The sequence below is a fragment of the Lycium ferocissimum genome, chromosome 8 (assembly GCF_029784015.1).
Source record: "Lycium ferocissimum isolate CSIRO_LF1 chromosome 8, AGI_CSIRO_Lferr_CH_V1, whole genome shotgun sequence".
Classification (NCBI taxonomy): Eukaryota; Viridiplantae; Streptophyta; class Magnoliopsida; order Solanales; family Solanaceae; genus Lycium; species Lycium ferocissimum.
In genome coordinates this window covers 1,400,030-1,419,342 of record NC_081349.1, presented here as the reverse complement: position 1 = coordinate 1,419,342, position 19,313 = coordinate 1,400,030, and the positions used below count along the sequence as shown (strand labels likewise).

General features: G+C 38.4%; 1 protein-coding gene across 1 annotated transcript; it reads left to right on the top strand.

Annotated features, from left to right (window-relative positions):
- Window positions 1-17,875: 17,875 nt before the first annotated feature.
- On the top strand, window positions 17,876-18,361 carry LOC132067096 (uncharacterized). Its single transcript, XM_059460226.1, has one exon. The coding sequence runs from the start codon at window positions 17,876-17,878 to the stop codon at window positions 18,359-18,361; it is 486 nt and encodes a 161-aa protein (XP_059316209.1).
- The last annotated feature ends 952 nt before the right edge of the window (window positions 18,362-19,313 follow it).

Sequence of the window (19,313 nt, the reverse complement as noted above, 5' to 3'; positions counted from 1 at the left end):
AGAAACAACAATACCATTGACTGAAGCGGAAATCACCAAATCATTTGGGTGATGCAAAATGTTTTGTATGTTCTTATCCCTTGTTGACAATGCAACTTTCCTTTCCAATTTCGTAGTCTCTTGCTTGAGTACCTTCGTCCTTACTACTGAAAGCACTCTTTCTGATGAAGGTTCTTCTTCATCTGAACCTGACCAATCAAAAAAATCAATATCAATTAACAAAAATCTACAAACTCTAAGCCTAAGCTCCGGGGGTAATCCGATGCCTAGGAACACCTTTCTTTCCGATTCCCGATACGAAGGGACAATTTGTTCCCTTTCTAGTATTGCTTCGGATTGTTCGGGCTCATTAATTATAATGTTAATAACATGAAGAGGCTCAGCCTGTGGTTCTTGCTTAACCGGGTCCCTGTGCTTTCCATAGTTATCTTTAGCCATATCACTCAAGAATTCTCTTAAATAGCCATCCTTCAACAGCCGAGCAACCACGTCCCTGAGGTGTTGTCAATCAAATGTCCGATAACCATGAGTCCCATGATAATCACAAAATAAATTCGTATCCTTTTGACTTAGATCTGTTCTCATCGGTCTAGGTCGCTTTGCGCCATCGATTTTGTCTATTGCCGCAATCAGCTCTACTAAATCAATGTTAAAATTGTATTCCGATAGCCTCAAGTTCTCAATTTTGTTCATAACCGAATCAACTGTTGCCAGCTTAGGCTACAATCCGCGTCTGCTATGACCAGACTCACCTTTTCTCTCTACAACTAGTCTCTCATAATAACTGCACCGGCTTCGTTTTGGTCTCATTCGAGGCCTTTTTTATTGACTATACGGCTGATATCTGTCCTTTCCAACTCTAGAATCAGAATCAATATTTCTTCATGGGTTGTCATAGTCTCGACTTCTACCGGTTGAACCAGCTGACAAACCAAACTGATCATCCTCCACTCGAATTTTTGAATCATACCTATTGTGAACATCTGCCCACGTTGTGGCAGGAAATTCCAATAGGTTTCCTTCAACTTTAGCGAAGCACTTGAACTCCTTGGGTTTAACCCACTATCAATTGCCTCTGCCGTCCATTCGTCTGGAACAACTAGAAGCAGCATTCGCTCCTTTTGAAATTGAATAACGAATTCTTTGAGCAACTCGTCATCTCCCTTAGCGATTTTAAATATATCCGCCTTTCTTGCTGACATCTTTTTCGCTCCAGTATATGCCTTGATAAAGGAATCCGCAAGCATTTTGAAAGAGTGAATGGAGTGCTCCAGAAGTAATAAGTACCAGTTCATTGCTCCTTTGGATAGAGTTTCACCGAATTTCTTGAGTAGTACGGATTCAATTTCATCCGGCTGCATATCATTTCCCTTAACGGCATACGTGTATGAAGTCAAGTGCTCCTCAGGATCAGTAGTCCAATCGTATTTGAGCAGATCCGGCATCTTAAATCTTTTTGGAATGAGTTTAGGAGTCGCACTTGGTGGGTATGGTAGTTAGACGTATCTTTTTGAATATGGTCCCTTTAACACTAGCGGGGCTTCTGGAATCTGATCTATTCGAGAATTGAACGCCTTGAATTCTTTTTCGCTTTTATCCAATCGGCTATTTAATTCTTTCTCATTTTTCTCTAACCGGTTGGAAAGAGCTTCCAGGTACTGCATTACTTTGGGTGCTCCCCTATTGCCACGGGCTACACCATTGCCTTCTTGCTGCCGCGCCTCCGTATTGGGTGGATTACCTCCAGCATTGTTTCTTCCTGCTTGCAAGTCCGCAATGTCTTTCTGTTGCTTTTCCAATAGCTCCAATAACTTAGCTATTGTCGGATCTGCTTTTGGAACCACCTCTTTTTCATGATCATCATTTGGACTGAAATCATCACCACTATGCTTGGATCCATGAAGTGATTCCTGCATCTGTTCGTTCCTTATCAGATTGTCTTCTACGGTTTGGTTCCTTTCCTAAGTGTTTGCATTGTTCAATACTCCATCTGCTTGGTTTCCAGTATTCTTCATCTTTCAAGACTTATCTGGTGACAGAAAAATAAGAATTATAAGTTTTATGGTTAGAGCAACAAAATAATACACTATTATCCCTAGCCCCACGATGGGCACCAAACTGTTTAACCTAAAAATTGAGGGAACAATTAAATTCATCAAGGGGTTAAAAGGATACGTGATTTGTTCGTTATGAGAAAGATATAGAATAATTAACAAAGATGATCATGATAATAAACAAACAAAATGATTAAGATAAATAAGAATGAAATGATTAAGCCTGGGCTTGAATAATCCTTGGAGCAAATCCTTTGATAAGCTGTATCCAGTGGAACAATATTCAAACTTTAGTAATCTTCCGAAGCAAGAGAGCAACTTAAGAGACTGAATTTAAATAGCAAAGCTTGTAAGAGTAAAGTATAATTAGTGATATTCGATGATCGCCCTAAGGGCTTTTCAGCTTCTTTTATAGTACAAGTAATCCCCCTCTTGGGCTATGATTACATCCTAATAAATAGTATTAATGGACAACAAATATTGCCTTAATGTTGAATCGTAACATCTGCCCCGTATATGGCTGATCATATAACGTTATTCTTCCATAAATGACCCGGTGTCACTGCTTTTGGCGGATTAGCTTTGTGTACCACCAGAGCTTTTTATTCGAATTAAGTGAGCCAGCTTGCATCATTATATCTTCTTCTGCCACGTGCTCCAACACCATTTTGCCACGTGTCACGCTGGTTTTGACATGTATGCAATATATAATGTCAAGAATATGTTTAGAGTTGTTTAGCCCAACTAACTGTTACCAAGCCAATGGTTCAACGAGACGAGTATATATGGAGATGGTGAAATGATAACATGGGGCTTCCACTATCTTTTTCATGAGAAACATAACTTGGAGACATACACACAAGAAGAAACTATCTGAGCTTGGTGGGCATAAATGCACGATTATTATGTGGTTGACACATAGTAAATCTCAAGAATTAACTTGTGAATTGTGGCAATAGCCCCATGGAACTTAGTTAAAAGGTAAGATTGTTGGGTGTGCGAATAAAAGTTCCACGTCATTGATTGGAAAGATTGGAACTGCATATAAAGTGTAGGAGTACTCTTAATTGTGTGAGGCACTACTAAGAAAAAGTGAATTTCCAACGAAAGCTAGCGAATACATTTTCCTTAAAGATGAACCACTTTCCAATGGGACATTCATTAGAAATTTGCATTTTTTTTTTCGTATTAAGGCCTTGTGGGGAGAATCATGTGAACTTAATTCAAAATGAATAATATCACAATGTCAATTATTTTCAACTTAATTTATCCTACGTTATAATAGTTTAAATTTTTAGATGAAGTAGATGAAACTCTAATTCCATCCCTTTTTCTTCTAATGGTACAGTTTTTGTATACGCGGTTGCAATTCTTGCAGTGTGACATTTATTCCCTATGCCATTTGGGACGGTGGTAACTAAAAGAGAGGTATCTACCAAGTCCCAACTCATAATAATTTTAAACACAATCTCTTGCTTGCTTAATTAAGTGAGATATATAATTAAGAGCCAATGAAAAGAACAAGTGTTTGAGTAGGCAGGATAATGCTATTCCAAGAACAATTCCACTTTCCACTTTTTCTTGTTTACTTCTTATATATTGTTTCTGGTTAATAGTAATATTTATTAATTGCGAGTGTCGGAATTAACTAATAATGCAGTAATTCTGAATATATCCATTAATTATAATATTCTTACTCCTTATGTCCCATTTTATACCAGATGTTTGACTGGGCATGAAGTTTAATAAATATGAAAAGACTTTTAGAACTTGTGATCTAGAACAAGCCTTGGATGTTTATGTAGTTGTGAATCATTTCATTAAGGGTAAAAAGAAAGTTTGAAGTTAAATTATCTCTAAATATAGAAAAATATCAATTTTTTTGGAGACAAAGTAAAAAGGAAAGAGTGTTATATAAGATGGGAGTGAGGCTAGTATAATTCCTCTCTATGTTAGTGTCATCAAGTGTTCAATTTACTCAACGTCCTGTTTTTACACGTTTAATGGAACGAAAATATTTTAAAAAAATTATAGGCATGGCATATTGTGCCAGCAATAACCAAAAAAGGTATAGCCAAAGCATTGCGCACAATTTTCATACACTCCATTAAGGAATCAAATTAAGCCAATTTGCATACATTGTTTCCTCCTTCCCCACCCCCCCGCGCCCCCCCCCCTTTTTTTTTTTTTTTTGCTTCAAAATGTCAAATCCGACGGTGATAACTGCAGTATGTCGTTCAACATTACAGTTTGCCAAATCGTTACAACTGAGATATGATTTGACATAATAATAATAATAATAATAAAAATAAATGAATAAACGGAAATATCTATATAAAGAGATGCCATAACAACATGAGAAGTACACGCCTACACGGGGGGAATTTAGTACGTAATTTAGGTGCACATGAACCCGTGGTGTTTCCGCAAAATTAGTTATGTTCTGTGTATATTTTGTAGAATTAATCTAGTATTATATTCTGACATCATGCTACAAAAAGGTTTAGTGGTGCACTTAGTTGAAAATTAAATTATTTACCTAGACCTAGAGGTAATGTTAAACATAGATTCGTTGAACTCTAAAGATAGATGATCAACAAGCAAAGCCATATTCAAAATTTCAAATCAGTACGTCGAAAAATACAGTAGTTGTTATTCATAAGTGAAAATGGGTGCAGAACATTTAATATGAAGATACTGTATATAATTTTGAAATTTATTTTAACTGAGCCGGCAGTTCTTGTCAAAATTACGTCCTGTCATTGCATACAAAAGGAATCAAGGGTGGAAGTTGCCATGCATTTACCTACTCTTTATTCCATTTATTCCACTCGCATGTATAACCGTATACTACAGCACATTGAAATTTATTTGTTTGTCCATTATTGGTAAGATTTTTTATGATGGGTATTAATTCTATTTTTATTCTCCTAGCAATATACAGAATATTAATGTCTTTTCGCTTCTCAGCTTTGTAACATAAAATGGCATCATCGTTACATAATCGACCACTTTCGAATATATATATATATATATACCCCCACAAGATTCTCGTATCAATACAAAATATTATTTTAGTCTAAGTTGCGGAGACTCTTCACTTTCGATGCCACATTCGTGTCGCATTCTCCAAAAATACATTGCTTTTGGAGAATCCGACATGCACCTGTTGAAACATTTTAAGGGTCCAAGCAACATAGGTTTTAGTCCTTTTCTCGACATAGTTAACGGGAGAGTATGAAAGATCTCAACACCACCAATGTTAAAGTACTTTCTCAAATGGCCACTTAACTTAAAGAAATTATTTTTTTCAATGATCACTCAAATTAATATATTTACTTTATAAAGTAACAAAAAGACACTAAAACATAAAGTAATTTGCAATTTCCTTTAATTTATGTGCTCTTTTATAATTACATCCAGAGGCGGACCTACATGGTTCCAAGTGGGTTCATATGAACCCACTTCATCAAAATATTATACTATGTATATAGGTATATTTGATCTGTCTTTAAAACCATACCTAATAAATTAAATATTGACTCCATTTAAAACAAAGGTCGTACTTAGCCCAACGGCAAAGTGCGTTCATTTAGGAGCCGTTTGCACATGATTTCATCTCATGAGATGAAATCACGAGATGAAATCATTCATCTCATGAGATGAAATCATGAGATGAAATCATGTTTGGACATGCAATTTGGATTTCTTAAGTTGCAGTTTTTTTTTATAAACATAAAAACCCCACAAGTTGTGAAAACCATAAAAAATTTTCCAATTCTCATACAATATTACCAAATGAGTAAATCATAGTTCATAATAAAATTAATACGCTACTAGAAGGCCTTTCTAAAAAATACAACATCAATTGATCAAACTTTAGTTCAATAAAAAGGAAAATTTAGCATGAATAGTAATGTAACTACTCTTTAATATAATCCTCCCACATGGTAAACAAGATTGATAAATATATTTTACCAACTTGCATATTAATATTTAATACAAATGGTTGGTAAACATGATTGGTAAATATATCTACCAAATTATGAGTCTTTGTTTACAAAATATAAACGTATGGGTCAAATTTTACATTTATATTTTTTAAAATCATGATTTCAAATCTCAAATCATGCCTTTTTGGATGATTTGGGATTTCATCTCATGAGATGAAATCAGAGATGAAATCGCATGTCCAAACGCTGATTTCATCTAATGAGATAAAATCGCATGTCGAAACACCTACTTAGTGCTAAGGCACTGACTTCGAAACCGGTCAACAACACATGCCCACTACCATTTCCTATATAACTTCTGAAAGCTTTTTCTGTATAATATCCTATAGCTTTTTCTCTGTGTAATAATAAGTGTACCGTTTTGCTCTTTCCTATATTCTTTCTCTCCAAAATAAATAAATTATTTGTTGACACCTGATTTTTCACCTCCCGTAATTTACTTTATTTACTCAGGGTCCTTGGATAATAAATAAGATAATTTTGCACACCCGCAGAGGTTTTTGAATAATTTTAAACAATTATTTAGGTTAACATTTTTTCTTCCGTAAATTAATGATGACACTTTCAAAGCTTTATTAATTTTAGAAATTTACCAGCATTTTACAGCACTTTCTATAATTCCCCCGGCATGCCAGTACAATTTTAAATAATTGTTCATTTAATTCAGCAAAAATCAGAAAAGTTAGACAAAAAGCATCTTCATTTATTTTTTTATCCAAGGGACTTGAGTAATTAAAAGAATTCGCTACTTTTACCCCTCGAGCTTTGAATTATTGCTATAGGCGTATTTGTGCTAGTTATGGCAAAATTATTCTTAAATTATGATTTCTAGCCTAATTACTATTATTATGCATTAGTGACCGCCTCATGGTTAACCAACTGATGGTTCAATATGGCTGGGGTCGATTTTGCAAATTTCTGAATTTCGGACAACCATAATTGAAATGTCCAAGTCATGGGCGTATTAATTAAGGACGTTGATGCAAATTGGTCTTAATTGGTCAAATTAAATACCGGAATAAGGCTACGCTTGCAAATAATTGATTGCGAGGACATTTGTGCAATTAATTACAATGATTGACCGTAATTGCGATTTTTATTTACTGAAAGGTCGATTTAAGGTTATCATCTGCAAAATGGGTTTCAAAGCTATTTTTAATTTGTTACGTCTTTAGTCGCCCTCGTTTTAATTATTTCTTTTTATGATTGCATACTTTAAGTAGCAACCTATTTTATTGGACTATTTATTTTTTCCCTACGAGTGTTTATACCCTCAATATGTGCGCGTATACGTGCGTAATATACTAAAGGCTTCAGATTTGTAAAAACAAAATAGGGCTAGGTCCACCCCACAAAGGGGCCCGGCCCAAGCAGCGATATAATACTCCCTCTGCATAACGATCACCATGGGGGGGGGGGGGGGGGAGGCTATATGTTATTTCAACGAAGGGGCTAGGGTAAAACCCTAGTCGCCTCTCTACTCCCCCATCCCTCTACCCCTCTCGTCGGGTCAAATCATCGTTACTGTGCGCCACCAGTGTTGATTAACGTTGGTGGGTGATTGGAGAGAGGACGAAGGTACCATTCGCGATTTTGTTTTGTTATTTACTTCGTTTACAGTTGTGAGAGGCGGTTATGACCGTTGATTTTATATGAACCTGAATCTGAGCCCTTCCTTTGCAATTTGGGCTTGAATTTGTGAATTCCCACATCGTTGTTGTAAGTTTTGAGTGCATCCTGGGGTTTCTATAAATAGCAGCCCCCTTCCACGAATAAAAAGGTCGGATTTTGAAAAAAGAGTTAAGAAATTTGAGATTTAAAAGCTCTCAAAAGTTAAAATTTTAGTTTTTTTTAAAGGTTATTTCGATTTGCTCGAAAACCTAGTCTAAATTCTGGTTCTTTATTTTATTTTGTTGTTGGGCTTGTGTTTGGAGAAGGAATCCCTTTCAAATCCCCATTTGGTCTTAGCCGTGCCCAAAAAAGGTAATACTCTTTTTATTTATTACTTTTCCTTTTTTATTCCTGTCAGCTTTGCTTTCATATGTTTATTTTTGAATGATTTATTGTTAGTGATAAGCAGTTATTTTCCAGCATTTTGATTATTATGGCATTTTTTTGGTTTTAGGTTTGGTGATAGATATAGATAATAGATGAATGCTGTTAGTTTGATTAGGATGGTATTGTGGCATTTGTTTCAGTCTTAGAGAATCCAGTTATGTTGTAGAGAGGGCCTGGTCTGATATGATTTCAATTGACTTGTTTGTAAATGGTCTGTTGTCAGCACTGGATAATGTTTTGTTAGCCTTAGTTGAAATGGCAATTTCCTTGAATTAAAGTATAGTACTGATGAATGTGGGCAGTAGGTAGTGTTGCTGGTTTGATTGGATCATGTTATGGTATTTATTCTCTCTCTATGAAGTCCAATTATGTGGTTAGAAAGAGTCTGTTTTTTTTTATGGGTGGAGGGTCTGCTTTGTTGAACTTAGGATCAAATAATGAATTGGTTTGTTTTGAGATAATGACTGAGGTTTTGTTTGACAATGGTATGGATAAGTAACATAATAGTTAAGAGGGGGGAAGAGAGTGGCTAGTTGCTTTGGTTAAATGAGAGGAAAGATGAGATTTATTAAGGTTAAAATGGTCAGTGAAGGGTGTATGTTTCAGTCTAATGTTGGTATGTGTCTTTAGTGTATGTCCTACTTGCCATTGGCAGGGGAAGTGTTATTTGAATAAGAGTGATTCTGGAAAGTGAGGTGTGGCATGTATCATCTAGGTTTTTTTTTTTTCTATTTTTTTGTGAATCATGTGAGTCTTTCTCCTTAAAATTTGATCACTTGCATCTATGTGTTAGCCTCCTATCTGGAAATTCCTGCTTGTTTGCTTGAGCTGTCCTCATCCTGTACACCATGGTTGCCTGTTTGATCCCTTATGAGAGTGCAGACCAGACCCCTCATCTCCTTCTGAGCATATGTGTTTGGCCTAGAGTAGTTTGCCTTCCTTGTGATGAATGAACCCTGCATACTCTCCCTCCTTCTTTTCTGTGCTCTTGCTTGTTTTCTCTCAACTTGCTCTCTCTCTGAATTTGTATGAACTAGAGTTGATCATATACTTTGGCACTCCCCATGTTGGACTTAAATCACACACATGTATAACCTGCTTCAAACTCTGAATTGTCTCTTAATCCATACCCCATTTGATCGCCTTGAATGCCATTTCTTAAGATGATAAGACTGTAATAATTCTGTCTTCTCATTACAATTTGAAACATGAATGACCTAGGACCCATGCGACCTTTCCTATCCTTCTAGTCACCCACCTGTTCCAAATAGATCAATATGGCTAACATAGCATGCCAACTTGCCTCCCTAATGTTACCTGTATATCATGACTCATATTCTTTGCTTGGTTTATTGTGCTTTTGCCTTGTGGGGGTACGTACTGCCCTGCTAGTCCTAAGATCAGCCCATAGTTGAACTTTAGGATCCATGCTCATGTATTATAGCCCTTCTATGCATTTGTAGGTCATACTATCATTAGCATTTCCTCCACATACTTGGTCTCCACCTACACTAGCTTATTAGTTCATCACCCATGTCTGTTCTCAGTAGCATCATGACTAGTCTATCCTCTTTGATCACCATGATAGCTGTACCTGCATCCCATGTATACCCCTCTTGCATTGAGAACCCTTGCCTTGTTGTGCCTTCTCCTGTGTGATTTGCCTGCTTTAACGAAGTCCCCACCTTACCAAGGATTTTTGAATATCTGGCTTACTTATTGTTGCATTAGGTGTGTGGTCATCCATGTCCCGTGTGTCTCTATTCCGAGATCATGTCTAAGTTTGCATCACTTGTCAATAGAAACGTCCAATGCCTCAAGACCACTGAGTGATTGTCTAGGCTTCTTAAGTATATAATTTACCTCCTGCCACTTCAACATATAGCCTTGCCTACATCTTGGAAGCCTTGACTCAAAATTATAATTTGTTTGTATTCCTACTAAGTTCAAGATTCTCTATATCTGCCTCACCTTGTTTAGTGTGTGTGCCCATGTTTGGCAATTTTCTTAAGTATTTAAACGTTGTTACAATGGAATCTATGATGAGAAATGGAAGTTTGTTTCTCTTTTTCTCTCTTTGTTTGTTATATTCCTTTTCTTTCCTTGCTTGGTGTTGACATCTAGTTTCCCTCCTCTTTCTCTTAACATGCTTGTTCCCTACCCCCATTTGGGATTGAATATGGATATTGTAGGATGTAGAAAATGAATGGAAAACTTCCTTTTGCTGTGTTGTGTGGTGATAGCCTCACATGTAGTCACGAAGTCCTAGGTGCCAACTCTGCCCACTCCTTGTACATTGCTGAAATCTACTCCCAATTATGTACTATAAATACAGAAGTCAGTCTTTGTAGCATTTATATGCCTTATGATGAACTTAGGATCATGTTGCATCCCTTTGCTGGTGCTAAACCTTTCTGCTAAGCTTTCTTGTCTTGCCTTGTCTTGTTCTATGGCATCCCCTACCTCTGTTCACGCATGACTTGTCCAGATTTCCCTGATAATATGATCATGAACTTCTTTGTTTGAGCACACTTGATGTCACTTGCTGATGTGTGCTAATCTGCCAAAGAATAGTCCTGCATACTCCTTAATTCTATAAGGACTTGACCTCAAAAATGGGCCTGATTAACTCTTCTCCTTGGACTGATCTTGCTTCAATTGTGTTTGCCGTATTGTTAATAACCTTTGCTCTCCTTCAAACTTGACATAAAATGCTAGTAATACTCTCATGTTGTATCTCGGCCAATCTGCTGAATCTCATCAAATCATTTCATAATCTTACTTGCTTTCCTTATTCCTGGGCAGTGTTGTTGTTTTGGCATATGTAAGCTTAGTTGATTTTATTTAATCTTAGAGTCTTATGCTCTCTACTGTCTCTTTTGGGATTTGTTAGTTTTGAAATAAGTTATGGTGGTTGGGGTTGTCCAAGCCTTTCCCAGTGTTATCCATGCCTGGGGTCCTTATATACCCCTTGGAACTTGTGCGACATCGGGTATATGGGGCAAGGACCTAGTCCCCTACCGTGTCAAGTTTCAAACAAATAAAACCCCATTTTGGACTAGTATGGGGTAAGCATAAAACTTTATATGTCTTGTTTGATATGTATGTAGGTACATAAGTATAGTTTATTATTATTATAGTGATAAGTTCAGTGATTATAAACTAACCGGTGTTTTCTTTCTTCCTCCCCCCACCCCCCTCCTCCTATCACGTGGCTGCTCGGGTTAAACATGCATAAACCACCCTCTTGGGCCTAAGGCCCAAGTAGGAATACTACTTCAAAAAATAGAGTCCGTAAGACAAAGAAGATAGTGAGGCGCGCAGAAGGCCCAGCCATGGGTGAAACTGGCCAACTAGGGGCTTGGTACGCCCCTAGTCTAACCTAATCTCTTTACATTTTGTTCAAAGACTTGTTTCCATTTTGATGTGCTTGTACAAATGTATTCAAAACTCATGTTATAGTGGAAATCCTTATGATTGGAATTAGACGTCTTAGGACAACGGTTCTTATGCCGTTTAGTCGACTTTAGGTCCCCGTACGCGATTTTTTCTAAACAAAACCACAGACTTAGCATAATTTTCCTTTTTATAAATAATTAACCAAGTACCAAAGCAAGGCTTTAAATTACTTCCCAAAAAATAGATCGCCATTTTCCGAGTTTAAAGCAAACATATCATGTTTTATATAATAAAGTTATTTAGTGAAAATGAGCTTATTAATAGAATTCCTACTTCAAATTGAATTTCAAAAATCAGTTATAATTGGACAGATTTAATAAGTGGACTTAATCTATATATGACCAAATTTTGCATAATATCGGGCCGGTTTTTTTAGACAAAAGTCAGATGTTGTCAAAGTCCTAAAATTTATCTTTGAAAAAATAATGAACAAGTTGGAAGTTTTTAGTATGAACGTTGTTTTGGCCCAAAGTTGGCCCAAATTAACCTCTCTTTTCAGACGGGATGTACTCGTTAAAACGTAAAATATCTTTATAAACGATCGTAAAAGCCTACGCTAATATACAGTTCCGGATAAGACTGAAACGTGTCAGTACGAGTCAACCCGAGCCTTGGTGTATGAGTATAAAATAAACAATACTTTCTTTATAGTTTACCTTTTTTACATAAAGGGAAACTATTTACATACGGATAATATAAATTCGAAACTACGATACCCCTATAAATAAAGGGGAATATACTCTTTCAAAACATATGATATGCATGACAGTTCACTTTTGCGGGAAAATAAACACAAAATAAGCAATTTAAACAAGTACTCATACACCAGGATTCGAAGGTCAATCGTATAGTACGGATCCTTAATACTGGGGTGCCTAACACTTTTCTCAGGGGATCATCAGAACCCTTACCTAAAACTCTGGATTACGAAGGTTTTTTCACGGCGTTTGAATAAACCTTTCAAAACTGGTTTTCCTAATTTCCTAAAAATTAGGTGGCGACTCTTTTCAAAACAAGTCCGAAAGAGCGTCAGCGAGTTCGTAGTAGCCATCTTGCGCCCTAAACCCGCGCGAAAAAGTGAACCGTTACACTATATTCCTATATCATGTAACTTAGGAAAGGTTTTTCTATATGCATAAAATTTTGGAAAAGAAAATTATACTACAATTTAACTTCTTCTTCTTCTTCTTCTTCTTCTTTTTTTTTTTTTTTTTTTTTTTTTTTTTTAACATAATCACAAATCTGAAAAGGTATAGGAGTCCCTAATTTCTGAACCACTCATTGTCTCTCTCAACTCGGTCATTTCAAGTTTCAACGGTGAAAAGCTCTAACATCATGTTCCGTTACTTTCATAGACATCCCCTTTCTAGAATATAATTGTAATAATTTATTTTAATTAATTAAATTTTATTTTACTGACTTTTTTGGTGTCTTTATTTTTTTATATTGAACCCACTTGGTAAAAATTATGAGTTTGATACCGATTACATTTTATCTTCTTTTTTTTTTTAATGCTTTTTGCAGACTAATCTTCTCAGTTTTTACATAATCATAATTAATCTCATTTTTTAATTATTTACAAAGCCAAATAGAAAAAGTAGAATTAAAAAAAAAAAATGAAAGTAACAACAAACAAAAATTAGATAATTTCATTGAACAACTTTATCATAAATGTATTAACTTGAATGACCTTATTGAAATAAAAACAAATAAATGCCTTTCTTAGATAGTTTCGTTAAGTTGAGTGACAATTTTAAGGAATTAACTCCGCCAGTTAAGATCGTGTAACTTGAATTGTGACCTCATAGCTGGTGAAATATTCTTTTGGAGACGTTTTCATCCTGATTGATTTGAATTATTTCACCTGAATTAATCAAGCTAAATCAATAATTGTTTATTAATATTGTTGGTGCGATACTGTAAATTCACTCATCCGCATGTCTAATAAATACAGTAGTTAATCAATTGTAAACATGCTTATATAAATAATAGATTCTATTTTTGCTTATTCGTTATGCTTCAACAGAAAAGAAAAAATATGTTGTTTTATGCATACTATTTAGGACACAATATGGTGTTTCTACTACTAGAAAAGGCGTCCATATCAGTATAGAAAGCATTTATTCTCTTCTTACGTCTTATTTATTTGAACTTTTTCCCTATAATCTTTTCCTCATCCCATCGTAACATACTTTGATATTCTTTTTTCCTTTTCATACCCTTTCGCCACTTTTTAGTTTGGTAGATGTTCGCTATTCGATCTTTCAGTCTCCGAGAAGCCTAAGTTATAAATTAGGTTCAAGAATCTATACTATTATCCTAATATGATGTTTTCTATAAAAATGGTACTCTCTCTGTTCACTTTTTTACTTGTCCGCTTTACTAAAAATAGATATTCACTTTTATTTGTCGGGTTTGAAAAGCCAAGACATAATTTATTAATTAGTTTCTAATTTACCCTTATTACTAACTTTAATCCTTCCCAAATGCATTCATAAAACATTGAATTTATTATATTCAAAGGTTGGTATAGTAAACTTAACATTTTACTTCTTAAGGAGTGTGTCAAGTTTGTTTATCCCGAATCTTGGTAACAATTGAATTTGTAATTGAGGTATAGGATATGTGGATGAATTTTAATCTATTATTCGGTTGATATGAAATTGAAATGGACTTATTTGTAATAATATATATAGATATGTAAGTTTTCGCCTAGAATAAATATATTGATATTGGTGATTGAGCTATATATATATATATATATATATATATATATATATATATATGGCAATATATTGTATTGAGTGGATGAACAAGCCAAAGTATACTTCAAATCCGGACTAAAATGAGAGAGAGAGAGAGTGAGCTTCAATATATTTTTCTATTACAATGTTCTAGATCTCAAAAACCAACCCCTAAAAGTAGGGAAATGTCCTCTATTTATAGGTTTGCCTCATGGGCCTTGAATACAATACAAAGCCTTTTAAAATAAAGAAACCCTAAAAGGATAAGGTAGTACCGTACGGTCTGACACCCGTACGGTTGTCAGTACAAAATGACAGAACGGTCTTGACGCGTGGCAGCACCGCAACTGGTAAACCGGACCAACGGCCACGATAAGTTTGGACATGGAGAAACCGGACTAACGGCCACGTAAACTTGACTTGGAGAAATCGGACTAACGGCCATGTTGAGTTTGGTTCGGTGACGCCGGATCAATGGATACACTTCTCTCATCTCGGGTCAGCCGCCTTCAGTGCAATCCCCCTGGTCTGAAGAAAAGGCCGAACATACTCGTGCTCATTTGGTCCTACCCTCGGCCCCCGGTCTCACCGGTCTTGCATATACCCGATTTTTACCGTATACAGATAGTCCCCACACTTTCCGGATCGTAGTTTTACCGGAGTAACGGGAAGTGGATAAGTCACAAAATCGGTGGTTTTATAAGCTCGTTCTTATCTTTTGATTTTGGCGGGAACAGTTATGTCACGTCCTTCTGACATCGGCCACGTGTCTCGTCCCGAATGGCCGACCTCGAAAATCGCCATAATGCACGTCGCTTCATATCACGTCTCATTAATTGTGGGACACGTGTCACTGCCCGATTGGTTGCTCTCTGTAACCGCTACAGTTCCTACACCTATATAAGGCCCTTGGCCATTTCATTTTCCCATTTTCACTTCTTCACTTCATTTCTTGCTCATTTGATCGTAAGAAACCAACTTGCCATCTTCTCCATTTGCTATATTTTGATTGAAAGTGCTCCTTTGTTACCTCCTTCACTTGTCAATTTGCATTCTTCAACTGCTTTTTTCATCTTTCTTACATTTCCTCTAACTGTTTCGTTTCCCACTTCAAATTCTCAAATCTTTTTTTTCACATCTTCCAAATGTCTGCCAACACCGAAACTACTTCCCAGGACATTCCCTCGGTTTCTTCTCAGGAGGCCGAGCCAGCCTCACAACCCCAGGGAAAAACTTTCGTTGAACCGGCTGCCTTGGACATAGTGCCGGCCAAACCCAACTACAACAAAGAATTTGACGTCGAGAAGCCACCCTCGGTCGCGGATAGGGGTTTCGACGTAAGGCGATATCCTTCGTCTATTACGGAGGATAAGCTTGACCAGGTCCGGGCCGACTGCGGATGGGATAACCGTCCGGTGCAAGTGTTCGCCCCCGGGCCCGACGAGTCTATTACCGATCATAGAGAAGGTTTTCTATACGTTTACACCTATCCATTTACGCTCAAACTCAACCCTCCAATCGACCCGGTTATTTTGGAGATGTGCCGGACGTACAATGTGACTTTGGCCCAAATTGGGCCGATTATCTGGAGGACCGTGGCCTGCCTCTGGTTACTAGCCAATAACGTCAAAAGGGAATTCACAATGGCGCACTTCATCCGGTTATATTCCCCGAGACTCTTCCGAGGGGGCGTGATAAAGCTCGCAAAGCGAGGTCGGAACCCGATCTTTTCCAAACTCGACGAGGACAGAGATCGAGGGTGGTTGGAACGTTATGTCCGGGTAAGAACCGCGGACATTATTCCGGTCGAGTACATGCCCTTTCCGGAGAGGTGGAACGACAGGCGTAAGTTTCTCAGTTCTCCCTTCTATAATTATTCTTCCTCCATGCTTTGTCAACACTTGCTCCCTTGCATACATGTGATTTCTCCCCTTTTTTCTTTTTATCAGCCGAGGCATGGATACCTCCGGCCGTCCGGAACATGACCGAATGGGTTGGAGCAATCATCGGTCAACATACTCATGAACAACGGACATGGGGGGACCTGTCGCGTGGCCGATGGGTTGCCCAAAATCACGGTAATCTTCTCCTTGATTTGGTATATATTGCATCCTCTCCTTTTTCCTTTTCTTTTTATAACCCCTTCGGTATTCAGGTTTACCCAAGGGCTCGGTGGAGCCAAGACCGAAACCAGCAGCCGAGCCTGCTACACCGATTCCTGAATTTGATACGGCAGGGTCATCTCGGCTCATTGCAGCTGCCGGTAAGAGACGGAGAAAGCCCTCGAACAATGGGCGTAAAACCAAAGAAAAGGGCAAGGAGCGTTGTTCGGACTCTGAGGGATGAATCAGAGCCCGACTTTCTTATTCGAAGGGTCGATGAGGGCCCCTCCATCGCTTCTGTTCCGGAGGAGGAAGCCATCATTCCTCCCTTTCCTACTGCTGAAGAAGGACCTTCCGCTCCGGCTCTGCACACAGGTGGGGAAGAAGTTCTTTTTCCAACTCCTCTAAGGTCAATTGAATTCGTTGACATTTCAGGTGACACTTCATCTGAAAAGACTCCCCTGCAAAGGCTTAAAAGATCCGGGCTAGCTTCGACTATTGAGGCCGAACAAAGAGAAGAGTCGGCCCCCGATACCGTGGCTCCGAATGGATACCAGCCCACCGTCCGTGCCGACCCACCGCAACATCCGAGGCACCTCGCTTCTCCCGAGACCACCGGGCTGCCCCAACTTCTCCTACTCCTATGGCAAGGCCCGATAATCTGGACGATATGTTCTCGGATATCCTACCTGCAACCGGAGAAGCTGCCGATTTCGGACATCTCCCTATCCCTCGGGCCACGAGGGCAGCTAGTCGGGCCACCGAAATGGGTGTAAGAGATAGCCTAGTAGATATCTTTTCGACCCCTAGCGTGGAACCGAGAAGGACAAGGTCGGCCATGGTCACCGTCCCCGAGGATTGCAGCTTTTTGTCCCGTCCTGTAGGAGTAGCAAGCTATCTGAGGCCTCTCATTTCGGACTCGGATAAGAGAAAGATGGCCGGAGTCCCCTGGCAGTGCCTCATTAATGAGGGCATGCACGCAGGCAACCGGGTAAGCTTATCATCCAATCTTTCCATACTTCAATGTGATCCTCACCTCTTAGCTTTATCCAAGTTTAACTTTATTTGCTTCTTCTGTAGAGTGTTGTGCTCGTCAATAAGGCCTTTATCCATGCTCAGCACGAGGTTGACGACTTGAAGGGCAAGCTGGATGCCCAGGGTCGTGAAACGGAGAAGTTCCAGCACCTTCTGCTAGAAAAAGAAAATCAATTGAGCCAGGCCGCTGCCCTTTCCAACCTTCAACCCGAGCTCGAAGCGTCGAAGGCTGAAAACCTTCGTTTGATGGCCGAGTTGGCCGGAATGGTTGAAAAGAACCGACTCCTGGAAGCGAATAAGGCCGGCCTTAGCAAGACAATGCCCGTTTTACTTCGAGGCTCGGGGAACTCGAGGCCACTATCTCCCAACTTCGAAGTGAACTTGATTCGGTCAAGGCCGATGCCGTGAAGATGGCAGAGAGGCATCGGCTGCTTGAATCCGAAAATGCTAAAGACAAGGAGAAGTTGAAGGTGGTCGAGCAGAAGGCCGAGGCTCGAGCCCGAATTAGTGACGAGCTTAAAGGCAAGTTCGAGGAGGAAGCCGTGGCCAATGACTTGCTTCAGGCCGAGCTTGAGTCGGCTCACCAAATTCAAAGAACTCTTCTCGAAGAGAGATCCAAACTAGCGGCTAAATTGGCAAAAGCCGAGGCCGACTTAGAAGAGTCTCTTAAGGATGTGGAGGCTGCCGAGGCTCGTACTACGATTGAGGTCGAGTATGAGCGGTGGAAATCCCGGAGGGTTACCCTCGAACAGGCTCAACAAGGATTAGGGGACCTCCCGGCTCAGATACTCGAGGCCAAAGCAATCGAGGAGGAGGCTAAGAAAGCCCTTGATACTAAGTCTGAGGATTCCGATCGGACAGTTTTCGAGAACTCCGGCTCCAGTCGTACCGGGTAGATCAGGACCTGTACTAGCCTTTATTTTGTTTTTGCCTTTTGGTTTGTTTTTGCTTTTTGACTTTGTAGAAAGTTCAAATGTAAAAACCCTTCGTATATGAAATGAGCATTTCCCTTTTGATTGTCTCTTCATTATTTTATCCGAATACTTGTTATGATATTTGCCTTAATCACTTATCCCGTTGGGAATAGTCAAAGGTTCGGACTGTGCCTAAGTGTTTGCTTCTCTTCGTTCGGTACATTTTTGTCTGAGGATTTGATTGAGTGATTCACCCGCGGGACTTATTTATGCTTTGTGAATTCAGACGTCTCCGAATCATATTAGGCATTTTAGGGCCGAGGTTTTCCGACCGCTTACTTGTCATAGATTAGGTTCGGACACCTGAATCCCTGCCTTGTCAAATTTTTATACGGCAGTCCCCATTCGAGGGTGTTAAAAAAAATTTGGCTTGGTTCAAAACGACCTCATTGCACTTGTCGAATTTCGACGATAATCCCCGGTGTAGGGTATTTTAATAAAAAGACATATTCGAGATGAATTTTTCATAACTTTATATTGCAAGTATTTGCACGTACATAATATGAAGACTTCATCCATATCCTTCTGTTCTTGCCGTAGCAAATACTAAGTGGACACGATTCATTTTTTATTGTTTGGTCCTTACATCCAAACCTAACAATGATGAAGGAAGATCCGGATTAGACAAAAATGAGAAATAAAATTTCGAGGACCTTTTAATTTATATAAAATCAATGGTAACATTTTAACATATATCCAAGTTGTTCCTTTGTTTATCGCGTTTTTGTTGAGTTGAACTCTCACTTTAACTTTTCGGGTAGACCTCGATGTGGGTATGATAGTCCCCTAGTGTTTTATCCGAGCATTTTTGTGTTATGATCGTTTGGACGGTAAGCACTATCAAGTCCCCACTCGAGGGGTGGACACCGAGTTC

What these genes read in the sequence shown, in the direction of transcription:
- LOC132067096 (XM_059460226.1), top strand. Translation starts at nt 17,876, where the DNA reads ATGGCAGAGAGGCATCGGCTGCTTGAATCCGAAAATGCTAAAGACAAG.